Below are 20439 nucleotides of genomic sequence, written 5' to 3'. Positions count from 1 at the left end.
TGTAATTGGTGTTCATAGATTTCCTTGTATTTTAGCATGTTCTCTTGCTGATTCTTCTTTTATGAGAGAAGTACTCCTTTTTGCAGGACCAGTAGAAAGTCATGTGCTGAACAAATTGAGCCACAAAAGGCTATTTTAGGAAAAACATCATTCAGACAGTATTTAAATGGACTGATAAAGAACGAATGTAAATGTATTTTCCGTTAGAATTAAGAGAATGAAGTAACTGTTTGTTGTCTTGGAAGATTTTAGATAGGAGACAATATAGCTAACTGCTCTTTGTAAAATGTCATCTGGAGAAGCTTGAGTGGCTCATCAATCCTCAAAATCCAGAAAGATACAAATCAAAAGCTGCACTGTTTGAATCATATTGCTTAACGAAACAACATTTGAGAATACTGCTTCCAATGTTTAGAAACAGGTTTGTGATGCTATACTACCCTAGCAAAAAATTATATCATTGTTATATAACATGGTTTTGGACAGGCCCTTATCTACTTTTTACAAGCAAAGCTTGCTTTAAAAACAAAATGCAATGCAATACAGGGATTGTTTCTTGAAGGATTATAAAAGTCAGGCAGTAGAAAGAAAACAGAACTATCCAACAGCCACCCTTGCCTGAGACCAGAAGTGCACTCTGGTTAAAGAAATTGGCTGATCTCCCATCTCTATCTGTCTATATAAAAGTCAAAGTATGCATGTGTGTCAGTCTGTCTGTCTGTACCATAAAGGCTGTTGCTAGGTGACAGTTCAGTGGCTCTGTTATGTCACTGGATTAGCTGTTGCTAGGTGAAATGGCCTCTGATATGTCACTGGGAAAGAAAGGTGACACCTGTATGAGGGGAAGGAGGGACAAATGAACTAAGGAAAAAGCCCCAAAGAGAGCCATGCTGCTATGCAGATATTGTAAGGTAGGCCCTCTTAGAACTGGAGAAGAAAAGAAGGAGGAGAGGAGAAAGGAGCAAAGAAAGAAAGGGAGAAAGAAGGAAGGAAGGAAGGAAGGAAGGGGAGAAGGGGAAGAAAGAAAAAGGAGGGAAAAGAAGGAAGAGAAAGGAAAGTGGATAAGGTATGAGCGAAAAGAGAAAGAAAAATCAAACGGGGGGGGGGGGGGAGCCCCTCCGACACCCGGGTTCTGGGCATATAGTGGGAAGTATGTCTCCATAAGCACCATAGTTACAGTGCTACACAGTGAATCCAGCCCGTTCCCCCTAATCTCCATTTACTAGGAAGAATCTAATATAAGCAACTGGAATTTACTTCTGTGTTAACCAGGAAATAGATGCCTCATTTCTACCCCTTTCTTTGAGCCATTTCTGTTGGCACAAGTACTAATGCCAGTGGCAGTGATAATGTATATCAGTTGGTTCCCAGTTGAAAAGAACAGACCCTCGTTGGTCACAGGGACTGCTGCCCAGAAATTCGGGATTGGGGAACTTTCACTGTGTTTATGTGATCAGGGGGCTGTCTAGGGATAGTGAATACGTAAGAGTCATGAGTGTGTAACTCTACATTTGTAACTGCTGTAGATGATTCTAGCCATGAATATTAAGTTTGCAGCAGTTTGGGGCACTTTCAGATGGGAGGCTCTGAAGTCATCCAGCAAAAAAGCAGTTTGTAGCGATTTCTGCTTTTCTTCCTCAAAAGATGTTTCTTGGAAATAAAAGAATGGAGGGGCTAGTGGAAAGCAGAAGGGATTACAAGTTGAAAACAACATCTGGAGGCCAAATGAAATTCTGTTAATGAGGTAGGCTGATTAACTATTGATTAATGAGGCAGAATGACCAGCATAAAAGCCTTGTCTGGAAGTCCTCTTCATTTCATCATCTCCAGATTAGTCATGGTTTTTTGCTTCCCACTATTTGTATAGTCAAGCTGTGTAAAGATGTTACAGAGAATTACTGAATTTAAATCAAGATTAACTTGAAATCCAATGAATGTCTTAGAAGAGAAAAATGGGGGAAGAGGGTCAGAAGTGCAAATAAGTTTTTTTTAAATCCACATGGGCATAGCAAGGAAAAAAGAGTTCAGGAAGCACTGGCCAATGAGATTATGGTATATTTAGAAATCTGAAGTTTGTTATTTCATTTTTCTTTCTGACATATGCTGCATTCAAATCCAGATTTAAATGAAGTGTTCCAGCATATGTGCATGAATGGACTTCATTTCATATAATCATATGAGGGGGATGAGCAGACCAAATGCCAAACCTTATTTAGACCTTTCAAAATCCCTGGCGAAATGGGCTGTCTAGTATCGTGGGGCTTACTGTACTCTCGAGTGCAACCCTCTAACAGTTTGCGAATATGAACTTCATCTGTGGCATTGGGCAAACTCTGGGCTTTAAACCAAAAGGCTAACGCAGACATCTTGGCCTGAATGGTATGCAGTGCTGGCCCTGATCTCCTAAGTAGAATGCAAAACTGAATAACGTGCTCAGAGGGAGCTGACACAATCTCATCATATACTTCTTTCTGAAATCCTTGAATTCCTAGGCCATCTTGATGTAGTCCTTCTTGGAAGCTGGTATCAGGGCTAGGGCTATTTTCCTGACTAACTCTTTGTTCCAACCTGCCAAAGATGGTTCAGCATGGTCTCCCGCCTGACATCAGTGTTGGGCGCGAATTGTCAGAAGAATTCCATCTGCATATGGGACAGAGTGTCAGCTAAGGCATTACTTGTACCTGTGATGTGAAATGCGCGAAATCAGATGTTATGTTTTAGGTAGTGGAGTGTAAAGTAACAAACCACTCTCATAATTCTAATTAATTTTGAAGTCAATGAATTAATTACTTGGATGGTGGCCCTGTTATTGCACCAGAAGTTGACCGTGGAGTTGGCAAACTCCTGTGCCTATAATGATACTGCCACCAACATGGGAAAGGATTCTCAAAATGTACGGTCAGCTGTAATACCTTCTATGTGCCGCTGAGGCGGACACCGCTCCGTGCAACAGTGTGCGTTAAAATACACTCCAAAGCCTATTGCCCTTGAAGAATCGAATGAAACCTGGAGGGCATTCTTTACCATTAATTCATCTCCAAAAGGAAACTCCATTGAATTCAGTTAAAAACTGCAACCACATGTTTAAATCTTTAAATCCCGTTTAATAGTCCTGGTGATGCATATGCAGTGTTGTTATTTTGGTAGGAGTCCTTTGTGTCTTTCCAAATAATAAAAGCCAAGTATCGACAAATACCATGTTTAGGAATTGCTATTCTAATGTCAATTCCAATTAAAAGTTCAATCTGAACAGAAGCCTTATCTGTTTTAAGAAATCACTCAAGCTGGAAGTAATGTTTTGCATACAATCTATGACATAGGCAAAAGCACAGCCTTTTAGGATTTAAAAGGACTAGACCATTAGTATTTTATTTTTATTCTCAGACAAGAGTCTTAATCAGTAAAAAAGTATTTTATTTTTCAACACTCAAATACATGTGAACAAATATGAACTTGTAAAAGAAATAATTTGCTCCAAGACATACTTTTAAGCCAGGTTTCAACCTACAGCAGATGTTATATCAATCAATCTCCGGACAACAGTTGAATCAGAAGTGCTGAGATCTCTAGCTACAGTGGCATGTACACTGCCATAAATAGGTACAGGCAAATAAAATATTCCACAGGGGAGGCACACTTTATACAATAGAAAATTAAAATATTTTATCTTTGAATTTTTGTATTACTGTATTGCTTCCCTAACAACAGAATAGTTTTTTTAAAAATCCTTTACAGCTAACATTTTTTGCATCCTAGACACACATGGTTTGACATTTTGTTTTCCAACTTAAGGAAGATTTTGCAAAGAAAACCTTCAGTTTTATGGAAGGCGCAAAGGACACTGCTAATATTTCTCAATATCTCAGCTGCCTTTAACTAACAAGGTGATTTCTCAACAGCAAAGGAATTAAATCTAAATCTTAACAAAATGAACAGGGTATGGACAAGCAGACATGCACCCTGTAGTCTTTAAATTTGTAATGCATACGGCATGACCATCATCAACATTTCACTTCAGCTAAATACTCCAATTTAATTTTGATGACTCAAGGCAGAAAGAAAGCCTCCTGACAAATGAAATTGAGGATACAGAAACCTGCATCCAATTGGAAAGAGTGGGTAAATCCACTACATATGAACTGCTTATGGCTCTCTCATAGCATTTACAGATTAAAGTGCATATTGGTAAGCTATCAGTTCAAGATGTTTATTCTGCAAAACGCAAGAGAGAAAAAAATATTGGCAATTTCCACATGCTGTAGTTCTTTATACAGTAATAGTATCTGTATGTCTGCAGTACCTGCAGTACCTCTTTTCTGCAGTTCTGACATTGAAATTGGGTGCATGTCTGAATTTTTTACAACTATATTGTTTCATTTTATAGGTGGTAAGGAAGAATTTTATGTGGGAGGGGCATCTAATTTGGATAAACTTACCATTTAAATGGGTAGCCTAAACATTTTTAGCAATATATTACGGTTTAAAGAGATTATCTCTTATTAAAAATTCTTCTATGAAATAGGCAAACAGTGACAAAATCAAACACAAATAACATCTTTTTACTAACGGAAATAGATAAGGAAGAACTTATAGCACAAGAGGCAGTTGTTCCTTAGTCCCAGTAAAGGGAAACCACTGATAGAACATGCATTATGACAGTATTTTATTCATGAAGTACATGTCGCTGTATTCTTCAGCTTTTGTCCTTTACAATATACATACTGAAGGCAGCGGCAACAGACATACGCTCTTGTGTGATACATCCAATTCATTCACGCCAGACCCAGAGTCTCAAGAACGTTTCTATAAGAAGGAACGTATTAAAGGTTGTGATCTTTTATTTATAAGCCCCTGAGTATTTTTTCTCTCCCTAGAGTTAGGTGAAAAAGGCAAAAATGAACAAGAAGAGTCTTGCTCTTTTAAGTGCTTTGTGCAACAACATATTACTTCAGTCTGTTTTTTTAAAAACACGCAGAAGCACTGTTTTGAATCCTGCTCCTGAACTTTATTTATAGTATTTATTTATAGTATTTACAGTAATGTCTCACAACAGTAGATTCCAGTTATAATTCAGTCACATTTAACTAGTATAAATCTTTGCTCCCTCAATCCATGAATTTAGTTTCTGCAAATCATTAATGAAATGCCTTTGTGGACAGTCCATCTTCCGAGTGGTTTCATCTTGGTGAAATGGGTGGGCTGGAGAAAGAGCTGGAATTCCTTGGTGACTGGAAAGGTGTCGGTGGAGTGCTAGGGGACAGCTTTTTTGGACTGCACAGGTCTCCATTGTGTAGCTTCCACAAAAGTTCTTCATTCTCCATTGAAAGTCGCTTATTCACCTTAGACTCCTTTTCAAGCGACTCTTGTAAAACTGCTTGTTCAGTAGACAGTTGCCTATTAAGAGACATTATGGATTTAGTATGTTCTAAGTTGAATCTACACAAAATATTACAATAGCGAAGATGTTGTTTAGGGACTAGTGGGGGAGCATATATCTCTGATAGAGTTGTTTAATAATAATAATAATAATAATAATAATAATAATAACAACAACAACTGCCTCTCTCTTTGGCTTGAGGAGGAATACATCATTAAAGTAAGAGATAAAACACTATTAAAACATATATAACATGATACACAAAATTAAAATACAAGTTAAAATCCTTGAATGAAATGCAGATTAAATTTCACTGACTGGGTAGGCCTGCTGGAAGGGAAGGGTCTTCAGTTGTGTCCTGAATTCCAACAGCTCATTTAGCTATCGGAGATCTTCTGACAGGTCATTCCACAGTCTTGAGGCATGTGATGAAACCATCCTCTGTGTGATGGTTGCCAGTCGGGCTCTGTGTGGTTGGAATAACTGCTCTCCATGTCTAAGGGGTGGATTGTATGGGAGATGGCGATTCTACATGTAACCTGGGCCCAAATCATGTAGGGTTTAAAGGTCAAACCTTTTAGACTTCTGCTGCACCTCTGGAACAGTATCTTAACTATACTGGGACAAACCTCAAATACCAATCAACTGAACAGATGGAGTTATACGGCAAGGTGGTGCTTGGAAGCACGCTATTCATCCCAGCCGACTGACTGTGGAGGTGCAGCCTGATGCCATCAAGCTGCAGTTCACCAAGAAAATGTACAAGGAAGTATTCAATATCTTCTTCCACAATGACAAAAGATATTTACCCAGAAAAACAAAATGTTATGCCAGCTTATGCCAGGAAAGGAATGTTGACCTATGTGTTTTTAGTCTAACAGAAATATTCCTGTTCAATAACCGCTCAGATCTTTGTTTAGTTTACAATAAGCTGTAAGTAGCCCAAGAATGTTTCATTTTATTTTTCTTTTCTCAGCACTCTATGCTTTTGACAAGCCTTCACTAGGTTGTTTTGGGGTTCCACATTCGGGATCCCCCCAATACTTTATATTTCTGCGTAACTTGGGATTCCCCAAAGCATGCAGATACTTTTGGATTATTTCTCACTAGCCCAGTTTCCTGCTGGCATTCCTAACAGTACGAGGGCAAAATGATCATACAATCAAACTGTGATTTACTTCATATAGGCAGTGACTCTCAGATATCTGCCAGTCAAGCTGTTTGGCTTCTTCTTTTTAATGTGATGGGATGCGACCTTGCAAAGTTCTAGGAAGGGGGTAATGTAGCCCCCTAACTTCCAACAGTTGCTTATCCCTGACATGATATAATAATAATAATAATAATAATAATAATAATAATAATATAATAATAATAATAATAATAATAATAATAATAATAATAATTTATTTATATTCTGCTCTATCTCCCCAAAGGGACTCGGGGAAGATTCCAAACATAAAAGGCAAAGATTCAATGCCTGAATACAACAACAATACACCCATACTAACAAAATTTATACAACCCAACATATAAATACAAATTATAACTTAACAAACTAAAATTAAATACAAAGCACAGCCTGTTATAACACACATAAGATAAAACATCAAACATCAAATGGAAACAGTTATTTTCCCATTTGGGGCAAATCGATTAATCATTGCTCAAGATATCTATTGAGTTGGTGGGGTGAGCAGAGCATGGATACGGATGGCAACTATTAATCAGAGGTATAATGGATATCTTTCCTTAAAGATAACAAAAGAGGAAGGCAATGCCAAACTGCCATCTCTCAAATCTCGAGTGCTGAAGCAGCGGGACTCTGTGCCTCCTGACAGGATGGGATGGCCATGCAAAAATAACTTTTTTCCAACACCACATTTTTGTTTTTAGGGAAGAGGTAACAACTATAAGTGAAATCTTGTGATTTAGAAAATGTTACTATACAGACTTTACTGTTTTTAGAGCAAGTACTTTCACAAATGTAATATAGTTTAAACACATGCTCTCTTTTCTGCTGGGACAAAATCTGCAACCATTTATAAGCTACAGCTGGTTGTTTATGCTGTCATTTCAAAAGATTTATGTGAAAGTCTCACTGAAATAAAGATGAGTAGTGCTCACAGAGGGACTCCATGTATGCAATATACAGTGTGGCATTTCATGTTTATCTTAAGCTTCACCCTGTTATATTAAGCTGAGCAAAGCATGTAACATAACTTTTCACTCAACTTAGTCCTTCACCTTCTACATCCTCCCCTGCATAAGATATACTGCAGCTGTTAAGAGACAGCTCAACTAAAACAAATCTTCTAGAGTACCTGGACAGCTCCACGTGCTTGTCCATACGAGCTTTCAGTTCTTCATTCTCCTGCTGGAGTTTTCTTGTTTTTTCCACCAAGGCATTGTTGGACTCCACCTTGAATAAAATGCACAAATTGGATATGTTTTTTATTGGAGATAGAGGTAAGGATGGCTAACTAACTAACTACACATGTTCAAGTCAAGCTGACTGTAGCATGTCAATTCTGATAAATGCTTGAATGACACCCAAATCTAACATAAGCTTTTAAAATTAGTTTGTTATTCAACAAGCAGTCTTTTGCCATTAGCTCACTAAGAAAAAATATTGGATTGTATTTCTGCTCCAGTGACATATCTATTTTCCAGATAACCTTAGAAAAAATTGAAAAGCCAAGTTAAAGCTCCCCAAATAACTTAGTGAAATACAAGTTATTATATACCATAATTGTTAAGCCTTAAAGAGGTGCTATATTAATGTTTTTTGATGAAGTCTCATGCAGGTCAATTTTGAACAACATTGGGCAAACTCTGATTCCCTCTCAACTGGAAAAGTAAACCGTTCATAATGAAGAACCACCATCTTGCAAGGTATTTAAGTGAAACCCATTGGAGTGTACCGAATAATGTCAAGCCTAGATTGAGGTAGTCAAAGTTTAACATTTTCATTCAGCTACTAGGTTCACAGGGTAACCTTAGGCTATTAAATGTCTTAAATAGGATTGCTGTCAACATGAAGCGGAAAGAAAGCCCCACACAGCAATTTGGGGAAATGGGGGAGGGGGTGCACCTAAGAAAAGCCAATCAAAAGTCACAAAATATTGAAATCCCACACAGAGTTTGTCAGTATAGCAAAAAGATTGAGATCAGCAGTAGAGCTAACATACACACATCTGTACCTAAGACTTAGGAGCCTAGGGCAGTCACCATGCAACTACTTTGCCACACATCCAGTATAATGGTACCATGGTTCAAGCTTATTTTGCTAAAGCGGATAGAAATTTTGAATTACAGTGGAACCTTTACTTAACAGTATCCCAACTTAAGATTGTCTTTGAGTTAAGAGCTATCGCTTGGCCTGGGTTTTGTTTTGATGTAAGAACAGCGTTTTGAGACAAGAGCTAGCAACAGAGAGAGTGCTAGTGTAAGAGTACAGGGCTTTAAGGCTTCAAGAGAGCAGCCTCCTTGTCCCGTGCTTTTGTCCACTTTGGGAGATTACTGTCTGCTTTTGCTCTTGTCCGCTTTGAGGAATTTTGGGTTAGTTGATTTTATGTGGTTTTTATTCCTGTTTGGCTTCATGAAGATAGAGGGGGAGAGAGCGCAAAGGGGAGGGAGGGAAGAAGTTGGAATAAATATGAAGAAAATCATGTTTCTGCCTCTTAACTTTGTGCTTCTACCATTTTAAAGTTGATCTTTCTTTTTTATTGTTCCATATGAATTGGCATTTTTACATTTTCTTATTTAAAACACGTAATAAAAATGGGGGAGGGGCGCAAAATGGATTAATAGCATTTTAATGCATTTCCGTTGGGAAATTCACTTTGTGATAAGAGTGTTTTGAGTTAAGAGCACAGTCTCAAACGAGCTAAACTCAAGGTATAGCTGAATTAGACAGTGGTCAGTTATCTTTTTTTAAAGGCTCCTCTTGCTTTTGGTTGCCAGATTGGTATATTTAGCCATACCAGTAAGACATAAAAGTTAACTGTAGAACCAACAATGGTACTGTAGAACCAACAATGAAAAACAGTAAGTCTTTTAAATAAAGAAAACAACAATTTTGGAAACCCATATATCTGGATGGTTTTCTTCATTTCCTGATTGTGTTTTAGTTTCTCGTCAGTTATTGGGTTAAATAATGCATCGGAAGTTCTTCTGCCAAAGATCTTCCTTCTTCTGAAAGGTCAGAGGCCCTTAACCAAGCATGTTATCTTGTTGATGTGGTAATTGTGAACATCTTGCCTGCTGACTCTGCTAGATGTTTTGCGAAGTCTTTTTGATATTTTGACAAAAGGAGGGCTTCTGAATTAAACGCTCTTGGTAGGCGTTGTTCTTCTTCTGGCAAGAGGTTAATATAAGGTGTCATTTTATTCCATAGAAAGGTTTGGTATGCGCTCATATATGTCGCATAATGAGCCATTCTTGTGATGAGGCCTGCTGCCATATGGATTTTCTTCCCCATTGTGTCTAATTTCTTGCCTTCCTTGTCAGCAGGTGTTGATGCTGATTTTTTTTACTTCTTTCCTTGACCTACTTCTGCAATTACTGTGTTGGGTTTAAATGGGCGGACTAACCAATCAGCATTTGTAAGGTCAACTCTATATAGACTGTCAACTTTCCTAGGCATGGCTGGTGCTGAAGCTGGTGATCCTTCTGGGAGTTTTGTCAACTTTAATAAGTAAGGTAAAGTTGGTAATGCAGTGTTATTAGGAGCATCTTGTTGATCTGCTGGAAACATTGGGTCTTCTACTGTTTCCTGTGGTTTTGGAGCTGGTAAGTCTAGAGCTCTAACCATTCTAGATAATATGGCATTGAATTTTCTATATTCCTCTATATTGGTTTTGTCTTGTTCCATGTCCTTTGTTTCCTCTAGCATGAGTGGATTTTCATCTGATGATTCAGACAGTTCTATAAGTGTTTCTTGTGGATCATTCATACATATTCCTGTCGTTTGAGTGGAGGGTCCCTCTAAAGGGTTTTCGTTTTGATTTATTGCTTAGTGGTGTTGTCTGATTGCATGCTTCTCTATCTTACCATGTCTTTGTAAGTTGTTTGGTTGCCATGGATATGGAGCTGGGCCTCCGCAAAAGACAATTTGCCCTTGAGTTATCTGCCAAAAACCTCCCTGGGAGGGGATGGGCATTGGCTGCCAATCTTGCCTGCCCATCCATACCGAGGAAGCATGAGAAATATTTCTCCGGCTCCTCCCCCTCTTGTATCTTTTTCCCCTTTTGGGAGAAGGGGAGGAGCTTGAGGAGTCAGAGGAGGAGCTCAAAGTGCTTCTCAACAGGGACTGCCTTCGAGTCGACGTCTCTCCATTCTGTTTGGGCTTCGAGACGGAGGACGGGCTCTTGCGCGTCTCGGGGAAGGTTCTCCCAACAGTTTTGCTGAAGGAGGCGGTATCGGTATCGGAGCCTCCATTAGGTCTTGGCTCATGTTCATAGCTCTTGATAACGTAGGTGGTGTTATCGATGCCTCCGATATCTCCATTTCTATTGTTTGATCTTTTCTATTTTGTTCAGTGGATAGTTTCGGGGTCACCCCCTCGACCACTGTTTGTGCTTCTTTTGCTGCTTGTTCTTTTTCGTTTGTTTGCTGTGGCGCCATTATTCCCTCTCGTGAGGGAAGAAGCGGTTTGGTTTTTTTCTTCTTCTTCATTGTATTGCCCGCAGTCTGCGAGTCTTTTGGGCGCGTCGCTGTTTGAATTCTTTTATTTGCTTTCGCGTTAGGTGCTCCCATGATTTCTTTTTGAGTAGTTGGGAGGAGAGTTTGCTCATATAGAGCTGCTTTTAATCTTAACTCTCTATTCTTTTTAGTTTGAGGCGTGAAAGCCCTGCATATGTTGCATGCCTGGGAGAGGTGAGCTTCTCCCAGGCATGATACGCATTTCAGGTGTGTATCATTATCTGGTATTTTGTTAGGGCATGATACACACTTTTTAAAAGAAGTAGTCATTTCTTTATGTTATTATATTGTGGCGTTTGTGTTTCCGTTGCTACTTTTCGCGGCGGATTATAAGAACTGGCCGGTAGCCCCGTGGCAGGGCTCTTTATATGAGTGGGGAGAAAGGGGCAGGGCTACTCTAACGGTCAGTTAAAGTGAGCTCGTGAGTGTTCGTAGCTGCCTGCGCGAGCGCAGGATTATACCAACTGTGTGATTCCCAGGCTGACCACGTGGGAAAAACTAGTATTTCACTTACTAATTACATGCTCCCCCCTCCTGCAGCTCCTGCTTTGGGCATAGCAAAAGGTCCTAAGCAACTTCCACATGCTTCTGAGCCCACCTCCCTGTTGGCCAATGGCAGTACATGGTGGGCCAGGTGCCTAGGAAACAGGCCACGGGAACCATCCTTTTGTCTGCTACATGTATCCAGCCCAGAGAACAAGGAACATCCATGGGGTGTGCATGTATTCCCCTTGTTTCCTAGCTACTTTAGTAAAAGGTCAGAAAGTGTGTTGGCAGCTGGGGAAACGCCTGGCATGTCTTTTTAAAAGCAGAGTCCTTCCACACTTCCCCTCCTTTCTTCACTTGTTAAATTTCTTAAAGTGGTAGTTAGAGCTCCTTGAGGAAAAGCTCAGCAAGTGTTGGACTTATAATTGGACCCTTTCCCTCATTCACTATGTATATGCAAATACAGGACCCCCCCCCCCCCCAAATAATCCACAATCCAAAAAACTTTTTGTTCTAAGCATTTCTTGCAAGGGAGACAACTTGTACAGAGTAAATAATTTTGCATAACCTTTGTCAAACATAGATTCCAAACATTCCTTATGTTAATATGGTTGCAACCTGAGCCTAGACTCCAGTATTTACATTCTGCTTCTTATGTTTGTCTCTCAGTAACACAAGTGCATGTGAGAGAGAGGGAAAGTCTGGCTGCCACACCTAGAAAGGTGAGACCATATAAAACAGCTTAAAATGTTACAATCTTCCATTTTCCACAGAGGAAATAGGGGTCTGGTGTTCAGGGAGAACCACCGGCAGCCCCCCCCCCCCCCCCCAAATCTTTGGCATGGAAAAGATGGCATATAAAAAGGCCAAAGGAGAAAAAAGCCATCCTGCTAAATTTGGCTTCTTCTTGCTGCCCCCTGCTCTAATAAAGTGGAGGAGCGACATATAAGATTGAGGAAATGGGAGGGCAGCAGCTCCTCCTCTTTCCTTTTGTGCTATGTAATATTTCCTCATTTTTTGCTATTGGGATAACTAGTAGTACTTTTTGTTCTCTTCTTAGTTAAGGTGTGTGTGTGTTAAACCGAGATACTTTCACCCATTCCTGCAGCACACATAATTCAATCGCTGAAATTATTCAAAGCACATTCCTCACTCTTATAACCTATCAGCATTTAGTTAAATATCTTAGTACAGTTTTTTTTCTCACTTGGATTTAAGACCTGTCTTTCCTTCAAAGGACACAATCTGAGCTGACTGGGTGAATGATCAACCATTTAATATAGGAGTGAAGAGACAGATTGATATGATTTGTGCTAACTTGACAAAACAGCAAAATGCAGCTTTTAAACAATATATGTAGTTCTCCAGATCACTGCATACTCACTCATTTTAAACACAGACTTGACTAAGAGAATTAAGTATCCTGACCAACTGAGTAGGCAAAAAGTATACTACTAGAAGGATTTTATATTCTCTTTTGGAAATAGGGTGGAGGTGAGAACAGAAATGTAATTTCTATAAAAATAAAATTAAAAAAACCCTGAGAAATGCTGACAACATTTTTGCTTCTTGATGAAAATTAATATAATTCTTATCAGAGCTCAGCTGATTAACACTGATTAATAAATCAAGGGAAGGTAACATTCAAAAGTAATTCAGACTCTGTTTAGCTGCTGTGTTGTAAGAGCTCTATTCAACTTTATGCTGAAAAACCTAATATCCTTTAAGGCTATCTTTGCTCTTTGAATTTGTTAAAGTTTACTAAGGGAAATTTTAGTGCTCTGTTCCAAGCTTACTTCTTAGTAACTTAAGTTACAACCACTGAACCTATTTTTGTATTATCAGCACAAATCAACATTTTGGAAAATGATTGCTCCAGTAGAAACCTCACCAGTTTTTCCATTTTCAATAGTTTGATATCTTGCTGATGCAGTTTTTCATTTTTGATTTCCAACACTGCCTTCAGACTTTCCAGTTCTTGTTCCAGATACATGATCTGAGGGTTTTTCTGAAAATTATGAACAGAGAACTTTAGGGAGGGTTTTCAACCTGTCAACTATTGTAAACGTTTTGATTTAGGTCTATAAAATACTCACTGGCTACACAATCCATTTAGAAGTTCACATTCAAAAGATTTGTATGGCCAAATAAACATAACATGTCTTTAATGGGATAGCCATTATAGTTACAGCAATAAATCTACAACAGGACTGATATGTATGCATATTATAGCACCAGTGCAACCACCATGTCAGGGTTTTCCTTATGACAAAACCTTAAAATGAAGGAGTGAAACAACAGTCACAAACTAAAATCTATATATTCTCAGCTGGTTCAGGCTCTGAAATCAAAAACTGAGATATGTTTTAAGAGAAAAACAATATGATTCCAGTATTAGAGTTGCAAATGGGTATGTGAAACCACGGATAATACTGAGTGCTGTATTTTTGGACTCAGAAAATAGAGGAAGTTGTGAAAAGAAGAGTAGCTGACGGGAAGAGTGAAATTTTGTACAGGCTGCCTGCACTGAGCTCCTGAAAGCTCCAAGTGCCATATTTGATGTGAAGCTCAGTTTCCCCTTCTCACAGGGAAGATCCTCAGCAGAGAAGAATCCTCTGTTTCTTCACTCAATTGAATAAGATAAATTCCTTCCTCAGCTAAGAAAAGGAGGACAGAGCCTCGGCTCCTTCTCCCATTGGAAGAAGCAGCTGAACTATTTCATTGGTGGGGAGAAGGGAGGAAGCAGCCCCTCCTTCTCTTGGCTCAAGAAGCAGACAAACATTTCAGCATGTTGGCCTCTTCTGGGCCACAAAAAGGTCTTTCGCTAACCAGAAAGTAAACCAGAAATCAACTGTTGTTTAAAAGAACAGATCTCTTCAAAACTTGGGGTGCAGGTGGACTCTTAGAGACCTCAGAAACAGCTATGAGAGCTATACTATGCTCATCTCTTATTTAACATCTGGTTTGAAACTTTGCCTCCCAGAAAACATTTTCAACATAAAATATTCATGCTAGATAGATGTTTCTTTCAGAAGACGTATGATTGCAGCGAAAGAGTCTTATAATTATTCAGGTGTAAATCTAAAGGCGTATATATACATACGTACAATATTTGCTTTTTCTTTGGCTATTTGTTTTTGCTCTTCCAATTTGAGCTTTTCATTCAAGGAATCATTTTCACTCCTTAAGTCAGTAATTTTTTTCTGCAAGATAAAATACAGCCAAAGATAAGACAGAGTTCTCTAACGTAAAGTCAAGAAATGTTATCACATTAAAATGATAAAAGAAAGAAAATCTACTTATAAATGGGACAGCAAGATTCCTAAACCCATTTTGTAGTAATCCCTTTAAAGGTTAGCAGATATATCTTTTGTACATTATTTTTTTTCCATAATATGGATTTTGAAATTTGTTACTCTGTCAAAAGTTAGGTCAGCAGAACATGTGGCTCTCCATATGCTCTTGTGACTGAAGCTCTAATCATCCCTCACCACTGATTTTTTTTTTTAGGAGCAATGAAATATAAATATCTGAAAAGAAATATTTGTTCATCACCCTTGCATTACATAATCAATTGCTGAAAGTAGTGTCATTCAAGCAAAAGCCTTACTTCAATGATATTGCTTAATCTGTGACTGTCAAAGACCAACTAGAAAGCTGTATGGTTTCTTACACAATTCTGAAAGTATGGTGTGGTCGGACTAGCTGTTACAAATATAAAAGGAAAATAAAGATGCTAAAATTGTAGCAGCATAGATTGTACAAGTTGTTTGACAGTTGTCTCTAGTTAGCAAAAGAAATGTCATACCTCTAGCTCCACTTGTTTCTCACTGAAAGATTCTTCAAGCTTTTTCAGCTGTGACTCATGGGTGTTCTTGAGTTCTAAAAAATAATTACAGTTTTAGTATCTACTCCTTTGGAGGTTTTGTGTTAACTATTCAGTTGCAAGTATCATCTTTTTGACTCCTTTTAATCTCCTTTCACTCAGGTCTGAAATGTCTTTGTTCACTCTAGTGCAGTGCTTCTCAAACTGTGTTCCTCCAGGTGTTTTGAACTTCAGCTCCCAGAAACCCCAGCCATCTTACCAGCTGTTAGGAAGTATTATTATTATTATTATTATTATTATTATTATTATTAACTTTATTTGTACCCCGCTAGCATCTCCCGAAGGACTCGATGCGGCTTACACGGGCCGAAGCCTCAAAACACAATACAATAGAAAACATAACACAACAATAAACAAAGCAAATCAAAACAAATAACCACAATGACAATACATCAATACATCAAGACACTATTAAAACTGGTTCGGCCGGCGCAATGGGGTACAGGGTTAAAAGTGCTGAGATGGCAGGAGGAACGTAGGATTAAAAGTGCGGTGTGCAGCAACATTGGTTGTGCTAAAGTGCTTCTAGGACTTGGGATGGGGATTCCTAATCTGCGAAGGCACATCGGAACAGCCAAGTTTTTAGGTTCCTTCTAAAAACTGTTAGAGTAGGGGCCTGACGAAGCTCTTTTGGAAGGGCATTCCAAAGTCGGGGGGCCGCCACAGAGAAAGCCCTGTCCCGTGTCCCCACCAAGCGCGCTTGCGACGTAGGTGGGATCACGAGCAGGACCTCCCCAGATGACCGGAGCGAGCGTGTGGGTTCGTAGATGGAGATACGGTCACGCAGGTAGGGTGGTCCCAAACCGTTCAGGGCTTTGTAGGTGAGCACCTGCACCTTGAATTGGGCTCGGAAAATAAATGGCAGCCAGTGGAGCTCCTTAAACAGAGGGGTAGACCTCTCTTGATAATGATGGGAGATGAAGGGAGATGATGGGAGATGAAGATGAAAGTATGGGAGATGAAGTCCCAGAAAAGAAAAAGAACAAAGCAAACTGGTTGTGGCTAGGTAATGTGTATTGAGTGGAGTTAGTAAGGAAGGTCCGAAATGAAGAAGGGAGGGAAAGGGAAAAGGTATATGAGGAGTGAAGGAAAGAAAAAGAAGGGAAAAGCAAGGTAAGGGAAACAGAAGGAAGAAAGGGAGGGAGAAGAAAGCAAAAGGAGGAAGGAAAGGAAAAGGGGAAAGCTGTGAGGTATGGAAAAGAAAAAAGGGTAGAGAAGGGAAAGGAAAGGGAGTGAAGAAAGAAAAAGGACAGGAAGGAAGAGGGGAAAAAGAAGATAGAAGTTGTATGAGGGAGAGAAAGGGAAGAAGGAAAACAAGAAAAAAGAGAAAGTGCATAAGAGGAGGGGGGGGGAGAGCTACAAAGACAGTCTGCCCATTGTTTCCCAAGCATTGCCATGGAGACATTGTGAGGTAGGCCTTCTCTGAACTGGAGAAGGGAGAAAGCAGGCAGGCAATGGACCCTCCGACACCTGGGCTTGGAACACAAAGGATAGGAAGGGAACTAAAAAGACAATATGACTCTGATGGGGCAATGCTCTGCAATGAGGAAGGCAGCCTCTTCTGAATGCAGCTGCACTCCCTTCAAAGAGCAGATACAGAGACTGGGGATACTTGTTAATCCATCTTGACCACAGGGTTTGGGTGGGATACAGTCCCTTTACTCATCTGTGAGAGGTGTGCCAATTAGAGCAGTTTCTGGACCCAGTTATGTTTTATCCACAAAAATTACTCATGTTTCGGTAACCTCGTGTTTGGATTATTGTGAGATACTTTCTGTGGGGCCTCCCCATGAAGGTATGCTGGAAACAAAATGTTAGGTTAAAGATGTTCCAAACTGTCTGGAATAATAAAACCACAATTTTAGAGGAACTTGAGCTGATTGCTTATCTGTTTTGGGGGCAAAGTCAATATGCTGATGTTCATTTTTAAAGGCCTAAATGATCTGGGATCCAGGATTGCCTCTCCCTCACACATAGTCTTTGCTTTGGAAGTGCACCTTCTTGCCACAGAAAAATTACATGACAAAAGATATTTTCTGGGCCAATGTCTTAACTCTGGAATGCGAGGCCTCACCCAACAGCTTACCCAACAGACATACCTGTTAGACTTATTGGCTAACTCCTGTTTGCTCACTTGAGCATTTAAAATTGGTTCATTTGGGGGCAACCTTGTTGACTTGTTTCTCTAAGATTTATACATTTACTATATACACATGCATGTGTAATAAATGTATACTTCTTTTGATAATCAAATCACTCCGAATAGATTTTGAAACCTCAGATGTGTGTGCATGTAAGTTTCTTGCTAGAACTGCCCCTTTCTAAAATAAATAATAAAACGTTTAAAATAGCATTATGCATATCTGCTTGCCTATCATCCAGTATCACTGTATGTGTAGTAATGATAATTTCATTTTGAGAATGAAAATATTATGTACTGAGCAATCATCTTATCAAACTCTCAAGATGATAATAATGCTAGATGTATTTAATAGTGCAAAAGAACTTTAAAAAACAAATGAACACATGTAGGACAAGAAAACCAAACAAACTACAATTTACCAGAAAATGAGGATTCATAGTTCCTCTTCAGTTCTTCTATTTTTTCTGCATGGCAAGTTTCACGTTCTAGCTTGAAGTTTTCATGTGCAATATTCAACTTGTCAACCTGATGAAGAACAAATTTGGACAAAATGTGATCGGAAGTTCTTAATTTACAGTGGGAAATAAGTTTTCTTTTCCATTTTTCATAAAAATATTATTTAAAAATATATTTCTAAATAAAAGATAAGTAAAAATGTTCCTAAATACAAAATTCCAGTGGTTCTGTGTCACAGAAAGTCTGCTGTTAATGTTTCCACACTGTGGATACTGGTGCAAAGTAAGCATGATGCATACAGCTCCCAGTGGAATAGTTTGCTCAAAAATATACAGCAGAATCAAATGGTTTACATTCCCTCGGATCTTCCTGCCAGTCATGGGGTAACCACTAAAGTGCAAGCAAAATAAGCTTTAGGAATATTTGAAGAAAGGATGCTAAGAAATTTCATTTGCACAATGGTGCTAATCCCTAGCATATCTCAGCACACAAAATACATTGGGCATTCAGATACAATACTTTGTTAGGGATCTCACTCAAGATATTCTGATTGATCCGCACTGCCTCCAGAACTAATAGCTATCTGAACAACCTGAATCTTCATGGATAGAAATATTTAAAAACCGCTCATTATCCTAATACATGAGATTGATTTGACCTCTGTGAGATAGGCTTGATCTCAATTTCATTAAAAGTCAAGTCAGACGCATGATGGAATCACACATTCATTAAAAGAAACTGAAGTACAGACAAGCATTTCCTATAGTTGAAAAGTTCAAATTAAAGTAGCACTCTCTAAAGTGAAATGCTTCAAACACAAGGGCAAGCCACCCTTTACATTTAAACCACAGCAAATGAGAGGAGTGCATGAGACTATGATCAAAAACCCCCACAGAAGAATCTCTGTCAAACTCCAGCCCCACTTACATGTTCCTGGAGCTGTGCTTTATATTTTTCAGCTTCTTCAAGACATATAGTCTGTAACTTTTCGCATTCTGCGGTATAGAACTGTTTTAGCCTCTCCTCCAGTTCAGATAAATCACTTTGGTGTTTCTGGTACAGCTTCTGCACAAATTCTTCATAAGAAGCATGTTGATCATTTAGATCTTTCTCCAATTTCTCGCAGGCTGCAGAAGAGATTGCTGGAGGAGATAAATAACTTTATTTTAAAATGAAGAACTTAATTAACACTTCTTCCTGTTGGACAAGCAGCGCCATAGGTATTTTCAATGCTATTTGGAAAGCACCATAAGTATTTTCAATATTATTTTAAAAAATAGAGCAACCTGAATGGCACACGAGAAGTTCCATTCTGTTCACAAGTCATCCCTTGTGAAAACCACTAGGAAGTTGAACATTTTAAAGAAGGGGGTTGCTTCAAACATCTGAGATGGTAAATCTGAGATGGTGATTTGAATGCAATATTCCTGCTTCTTGGCAGGGGGTTGGACTGGATGGCCCATGAGATCTCTTCCAACTCTTTGATTCTATGATTCTATGAAAAGACATGAGGATTCAGATTCAATCCCTAAAATCTGGCTTAAAAAACAAAACAGCTGGCAGGCAGTCAAAACAGCCTTTATTGGGAAATGAACCTGGAACTTCAACCCAGTGCACTAAAAGTTTAACCTATGGATTAACCAAGACCTTACAGATATTTTGGATATCATAGTCAGTGGTATTCTTCTGGGTTGCCTGGCTGTGTCGGGATTAGAAGGCATAGCCTATGATGGCTCCAACCATTTCTCTGAATTTTTTTCTGTCCCCATGAGACATATGGGATGCAGAAAGGATCTGTTTTGTTCCTCGGGCCATGTAACAGCTTATTTTCATCATGCTGTTTGTTTGTCTACATATGCTCTTCAGTAAATTATGTGCCCTTCCAGAATCAGTTTTATTGAATCTGAGATTATGGGGCAGTGCAATGGCAAAACAACCAGCATTTGAGTTAAGTGCTAGAGCCAGAGGGAGCACTAGCACCAGAGTATAGGGCTTTAGGGCATTAGGGGTACAGTCTTGTGCCATTGTCTGCTTTGAGAGATTGCTGTCTGCTTTGCTCTTGTCTGCTTTGAGGAATTTTGGGTTAGTTGATTCTGTGTGGGTTTTTTTATTTCTAGTATGTTTGGCTTCATGAAGAAGGAGAGAGAGCAAGGGGGGGGGGGAGAGGTTGGAATGAATACAGTATGAAGAAAATGATGCTTTTGCATCTTCACTTTGTGCTTCCTTGCCATAGCTTTGTGCTTCTACCGCTTTAAAGTTTATCTTTCTTTTGTATTGTTCCATGTGAATGTGCATTCATTTTCTTATTCAAAAACACGTAACAAAATTGGGGGGCGGGGGGGCAGGGCGGGCAGAATGGATTAATAGCATTTCAATTGGAAAATTCAT

General features: G+C 39.1%; 1 protein-coding gene across 5 annotated transcripts in view; it reads right to left on the bottom strand.

Moving 5' to 3' along the window:
• Positions 1-3393: 3393 nt before the first annotated feature.
• The window catches only part of MTUS1 (microtubule associated scaffold protein 1), a 132953-nt gene continuing 115907 nt past the window's right edge, over positions 3394-20439 (bottom strand). For all 5 annotated transcript variants that reach the window (XM_060778570.2, XM_060778571.2, XM_060778572.2 and 2 more), the window contains 7 exons: positions 18979-19193; positions 18015-18120; positions 15375-15448; positions 14674-14769; positions 13458-13574; positions 7699-7796; positions 3394-5394 (listed from right to left, as the gene is read on the bottom strand). In XM_060778570.2, the coding sequence (XP_060634553.2) occupies positions 5178-5394; positions 7699-7796; positions 13458-13574; positions 14674-14769; positions 15375-15448; positions 18015-18120; positions 18979-19193 (923 nt within the window). In that variant the 3' untranslated portion in view covers positions 3394-5177. The remainder of the gene's footprint in view (positions 5395-7698; positions 7797-13457; positions 13575-14673; positions 14770-15374; positions 15449-18014; positions 18121-18978; positions 19194-20439) is intronic.

This window comes from Anolis sagrei, chromosome 5 (assembly GCF_037176765.1).
Source record: "Anolis sagrei isolate rAnoSag1 chromosome 5, rAnoSag1.mat, whole genome shotgun sequence".
Taxonomy (NCBI): Eukaryota; Metazoa; Chordata; class Lepidosauria; order Squamata; family Dactyloidae; genus Anolis; species Anolis sagrei.
Note: the sequence above shows the minus strand (reverse complement) of the source record. Positions and strands in the feature narration are given on the sequence as shown.